The 5,983-nt window shown below is 52.8% G+C and overlaps 1 protein-coding gene across 1 annotated transcript in view; it reads left to right on the top strand.

Annotated features, from left to right (window-relative positions):
* Window positions 1-4,745: 4,745 nt before the first annotated feature.
* AMOTL1 (angiomotin like 1) overlaps window positions 4,746-5,983 on the top strand; it is a 57,136-nt gene continuing 55,898 nt past the window's right edge. Inside the window, exon 1 of the mRNA XM_051778998.1 lies at window positions 4,746-4,817. Coding sequence (XP_051634958.1) covers window positions 4,775-4,817 — 43 coding nt within the window. The 5' untranslated portion in view covers window positions 4,746-4,774. The remainder of the gene's footprint in view (window positions 4,818-5,983) is intronic.

Genomic DNA, 5,983 nt, shown 5'->3' with positions numbered 1-5,983 from the left:
CCCGTGCTTGGCATGTCTTCTCCCCATCTTCCATTCCCTCATCCCTCCCCTCTTTTTCACCTCCTTCCCACACCACTGGCAATTTTTCTGCTTGCTGTTTTAAGATGATTTGACTGAAAATCAGGAAAAAGAATGATCGAAAAATGCAAGGTGAAGGCCCCCAGCCCAGAAAGCCTTGGGTAGAGTAATGAGAATGTGATGAATCGAAATAATAAAGTGGGAGGGGAGGGCATGAACCTCACCCTGCCAAAATCGAGATGAAAATGCTTGTGTAGGAGATGCAATATCTCAGTGGGAACCCCTAGGACCTGCGCCTCACATTTCCCGGCAGCCGACCAGAGGAGGGATTAGCTGGCTGTGCTACTTATATGTTCACCCTCAGCACGGTGAGCCTGCTGGAGGAGGCTCCCCACAATAGCAGCTTGCAGGAAACACTGCTTTGGTGATACTGTGTGCCTGGGGAATAAAAACACCCAGAAATGAAATCCCATTGGATAAATAAAAAGGGAAGGAAAGAGAAAGCCCTGGTCCCACCCTGTTTGTTTCCACTGCTTTGTAGCCATCCAGCTGTTTCTTTTTCTTTGTTGTCCTGACCTCATCCCATATTGGAGAGAATCCAGAGAGCGAGTGCTCTGCTTAGCTGTCTCCTGCCAGAAACCAAAGAGGTCAAGTTATTAGAGAAAAATGAAAGCTCTTTGGCAGAACTGGAAAAACAGATGTGCATATATTTCTGCTGCCTTCAAATACAATGCTACCTGTGAAACGTGTATCAGAGGAGATCTGATAAATATACACAGTTGTTGTTGTAGAAATCTTAACAGTGGCTAATAATTTACTAGGATGTGTTTCTTTGGGGCTCCCCGAACCACCAAGTTCCCTGGCTTCCAGGTTTCAAATTACTTAAAAACCTTCTGCAGATGTGGTTTAGAAAGTGCTGCTCCAGTGCTGCAAGAGGATCTGCCTCTGCTCAGTAGTTAGAGATGCTTCGGGGATGGTGAGGGTGGAGAGATGTGTCTCTGAGGGGCAGGTGAAGCCCATGACTACTAAGAAGAGATAGGGTATTGTCCACGTGAGATAATGGTAAGGGCATCTTTCTTGTCAAAGGCTTTGTGGCTTTTATTTACTAAATTTACCTGGGTGAAAGTTTCTGTGCGGTGTATTTCTTGATTCAGCTCTTGCTGTGGTCTCAGCATCACAGGGCAGTTATTTGTGCCCTCCCCAGCAGTGGTGTTAACAGGGCCATCAGCCATCGTTAAAAGCAGCAGTGACAGCAAGAAGTGGAATTGTGTGCAGGCATTTGGGGTTGCCGCAGTGTCAGGCAGAGCAGGACAATTATTTGTTTGCTTGCAGCATTAGGAATCTGTGGGATTACATGCATGGTTGGCTGCAAATGTAACAAGCATCAATACCCGAATGCACTCGTGGTTTGGGATGGGCACATCCCTTCTGCAGGGCCTCAGTGATCTGGCCCCGAGTCTGTCAGTAGCAACTACTGAGAGATCCCCAGTCAGAAGGTGTTTGGGTTGGTGCAGGGATGCTGAGTGATCCAGGGGGCTGCAGAGCTATAGTGGCACCTGGAAATGCTTCTCCCTTCCCATTCAGCTCACCGAAATGCTTGGGAAATCCATGAGAGGAGTTTATTTTCCAAGGCAGAATATAACAGACATGGGATGCATGGATGATGTGTGTCTCCTGGATCCATAGCTACTAGGGAGAAGCAGGAAGGAGGCAGTGAAAAGAGATGGCACTGTCAGCTCCACTCTGCTGACCTAACAACTGGATTTGTGGTGGCACCTGGCACTGGCTGAGCAGGTTAGAACCAAAAAGGGTGGAAGATTTAATTTCTTTCCTCCCCCAAATTTATTAGAAGAACCATATCAAACAGACAAAGAAATATCAAAATAGTGGAGCTATTCCCAAATTGGGGAAACAATATATTTTAATATATAAATAAATAAGCAAATTAATAAATTAATACGAAAATGTATTAAAATAATGGAGCTGCAAAGGGGAGAAGCTTGAGTGGTGGTTGCCTTGGCCTCCTGGGCTGACACAGCTCTCCAGATGTTATCAGATGTATCAAATCACAAGAGATTAGAGAACTTCCTCTCCAGCCTGTTGTCCTTTGTGGCCACTTACGAGTTTATCAAATCAAAATGGAGTTGAACAGGAAAAAGGATTTTGAAAATCATGTGGAAATGCACACCAGGAAATGAATAATGTGGGAGAAAATTGAAATTACGCTTGTTCTTCAGCAGGAAAAAAAATGATCTTTTCCTTGGAAATGTAACAGCATGGCTCACCAGGACCTTGCAATGCTACTGAAAGACAAGACAGCAGATAATCCTTTTTCTTGATATATTTGTTTCTCTAGCATTGAAATAATCTCTGATCACCATGCAGTAGTAGGTGAAAGGAGAGTACAGACTCTGAGGCCAGTATGAGAAACAAAATAAGCCCTTGAACAGGCTGGATCCACTTGGCCAAAGGCAGTACAGCCAGATTGTCCCCAGTCCCCCATGACAGAGACTGGGAAGCAGAATAACCAAAATAATGTGTCCCATTTTGCCCAATCTAATGATAAAGTTGGAACATGACAAAAAGTAGCGCTTGAATTGCTACTTTGAACGAGGCTCAGACAGCAGCTGTGTCATCCCATTTCATCCACCGCTGTGAACAGGCACCTGACAAGCCAAGGGCAAAATTTCACTTTCAGTAAAAGCTGAGCTGTTTCATGGTTCACCTGTGTCTATAAACAACATATATCTCTTGGGAATTTAGGAGAGGTCAGCTATACAATCTAAAAAATCCAAGGCAAATTACTCCAGGAGACAGAGGAGATGTCTAATTATCATTAGGTTTTTGCAGAGAATTTAGGCATTCAAAAACCTGAATTTGGGCTTAACTTACTCTCAAATACACAGGGCATCTGCAGGTGACAAGGGAAACAGAACATCCCTCTCTCATCCAAGTCTGGTACCCTAAGCACTACTAGTTTGTAGTTTTTCCCCTGAATAGGTCAAGGATGCAATGGTTCCCCTTACCCCCTCACTGCAAACAGCAGTATATTTGCAATTCACTGGTCCCCTGCTTAAGTGTAACCCCAGCCTGTAGTAGGTGACCTCAGGGAGACAGATAATAGATGCCTCAGTTTCAGAGACACCCACAGGGACAGCACCAGATCAGCACCTCACTTTGGCGTGCCAGCATGGAGGGAGGGGCACATCTGAGGGTGCTCAGCTCACACCTGAAACATCGTTCTGGGGGAACTGCTGCCATGGAGATGCACTGATGTGGGTACTGAGGAACCTGATTTCATCATCAATGTTTTTTCCTCCTTTACCTGTTTCCCATATACTGTAGCTTTCCCATGTCTTGCACCTAAACAAAAGCCAAACTCTGAGCAAAGCTGGGTTTTGAGATTCAAAAAAGCAATGCTTCAGATTGTTGTGATTCATAGCACTCTCCCAGTGCCTGGAGCTGCTGGGAGTCCTCTCTGCATCTATCCAGCCCTGTGGTTATGGCACTGGGCCAGCTCCTGCCCTGCTGTGCCTATTTGCAGGGCTGTAGCGGTACTTCATGTGTTCTTCTTCAGCCTGTTGCTGCATTTCTTTCTACCTGCTTTTATCCCTTTGGCACAGTATTTAGGGGGCAGAAGCCACCATCAGTCCTTGGGAGAAAGAAGTATAAATTGAATGGATAATTCTGGGATCACTGGGCAGCTTGCTGGGCTGAAGGAAGTTGAAGCACTGAGATGGGGAAACGCAAGGAGCGTCCTGTCAGCACCAGTTGTCCAAAAAGATGCCTACCCTGTGAGGCAGTGCTGGGAAAAAGGTGTGGCGGGAGTGCCCAACCCAGTCTGTGCCCACACGGCTGCAGGGATGGGAACAAAGTGTAGTGCCAACACCCAAAGAGCTCTCCCTCCATGTTCCCCGCATCAGACCCTTGGCAGTAAGGCTGGAGTGGTCTGAGGAGACAGAGCAGTGGCTTGCTCCAGCCCTAATGAACACTTATCCTGTGGAGCTGGTGCGCCAAACCACAAAGACACCTTGAGCTGTCAAATGTCCTGTGTCCTCATTATCGGAGTGCTTGTGTTTGGCATCAGCTGTAAATCCTTTGACACTGAAGGAGATGTGTACCCGCCGCTCATGTAAACATATGTGATGGAGCAAGTGGGCAGCAGGGGAAAGGACTGTGCTCAGGAATGCAGGGTTGGTTTAGGAAGGGGGTACTGCCCCAGTGATATACAGCCCAGTCACTCCTCCAGGCACAGGGAGCAACTGAAGTCCTAGGAGACGAGGAGGATGCCCGGGGTTGATTCACTTGCCTGGGGTAACCCCCATAAATTGTCCCGCGGGGGACCATGGAGCCTGTGGTGGTACCGAGGACGGGATTTAGGTCTCGAGCATCACCAGGCATGAGGCGGGGCGGCCGTGCTGCCACACAAGCTCACCCCGGGCGCACTCAGGTGTCTTCAGTGGCTCGTCTGGGGCTGCGAGGCTCCAGCAGAGAGTTCTTGGCCCAGCCAGAGGACTGGAGCTCTCTGCAAGCCCGCCTGCCCCACTGCCCCTCCCGGAGAGTCGGCAAGAGTAGTCACTGCCCGGACCAGTGTGAGCAGCCGCCCCGCCCCGCCCCGCCCCGGGAGTGCCCAGGCCGCCCCCGAGCCCGCCCCCGAGCCCGCCCCCTCGGCTGTGCCCGCCCCCGCCTGTCCCCGCCCCGGCCCGGCCCGCGGCGGCCGGCGGAGCGCGCCCGGGGGCGGCGGGGAGCGGCGCGGATGGCCGCGGTGCTGCCGGGGGCGGCGGGGCGCGGAGCCGGAGGTAACGCCGGGGAAGGGCGGTGGTGTCCGTGTGTCTGTCCACGTACGTGTCCGTGTGTCAGCGCACAAGTACGTGTCCGCGCGTGCATGCTCGCACACACGGGTGTCCGTGCGGACTTGGGTGCGTGGGGGGTGCGTGTGCCCGCGTCCACGTGTGTGCCGGGGAGCACGCCGGCGGTGCGGGAGTGCCAGTGCGAGATGTCCCTTCTCGTACCCGCCCGTGCGCGGTGCCGTGCCCCGCCGCTCCCCGGGAGGATGCGGGAAGGCCTGGGCAGCCCTCAGTCGGCTTCTGGACCCAGCGCACCTCGGTGCCCCCGGGGTGCGTGGAAACCCCAGGCGGTGCGGGAGCGGGGCCGAGCCCGTCGTTCCCCGCCCCGCCGCACTGTTAGGGCCGAGCCTCCAGCCCGGCGGCCGCAGCCGCTCCTGCTCCTCCGCTCCCGGAGTCCTCCCTGGGCACTCCCGCGAATTTTCCCCGCTCCGGGAAGGCAGAGCGGCGCGGGGCGAGCAGCCCTCGTCAGCGTGGGGTGTCAGCAGGATATCCTAAAGGAGGAACGCTCCGCCGCCCCGGCGCTCCCGGGAAGAGCTAAGCGCCGGCCGGGACCGCGGGGAATGTTTCCAGCGGCACCCGGAGCGGCCGCTGCCGTTCCTACAGGAGCGATCGCGGCGTCCCCGTGGGTCCCCAGCGCTGGGCTGTCACCGCCCGTCCCAGCCGGGAGCACCCACCGAGGAGACCGGCATCGTCCCGTCCCGTCCCGTCCCGTCCTGCTGGGTCCGCGGGAGCGTGGGGCGGCAGCGCCGGCCACAGGAGACACGCAGGAGGGGCCTCCCACGCCGGAGGAGCGTTTTCTCACGTTGTTGTAGGGGGATGGTGCGAGGGAACTTTTTTGTACTTCACCTTCCTACCCATGCAGCGAGCAAAGCTAAACTTCGGCTAAAAAAAAAAAAAAAAGAAAGCAGCACTGAAAGAAAAAAAAAACCCACGTGAATTTAGCCCGAATCTTTCTACCAGGTTTTGTGATTCATAGTTTTAAGTACAGGAAGGTCACTGCTTGGGCTTTTTCCTCTTTGGATGGAAAGAGGGGTTATTTTTCTCTTTCCTGGTGCTGTGTGAGCATCCCAAGAGCCGTGGGCAGCTGCTGCCTGAGACCGGGACCTAGTGGCTGGGGG

The sequence above is a fragment of the Manacus candei genome, unplaced genomic scaffold (genome assembly GCF_025592945.1).
Source record: "Manacus candei isolate 608988 ecotype Guabito, Panama unplaced genomic scaffold, ASM2559294v1 h1tg000014l, whole genome shotgun sequence".
Classification (NCBI taxonomy): domain Eukaryota; kingdom Metazoa; phylum Chordata; class Aves; order Passeriformes; family Pipridae; genus Manacus; species Manacus candei.
The sequence above is the reverse complement of the archived record's forward strand: the minus strand, read 5'-3'. Positions and strand labels throughout refer to the sequence as shown.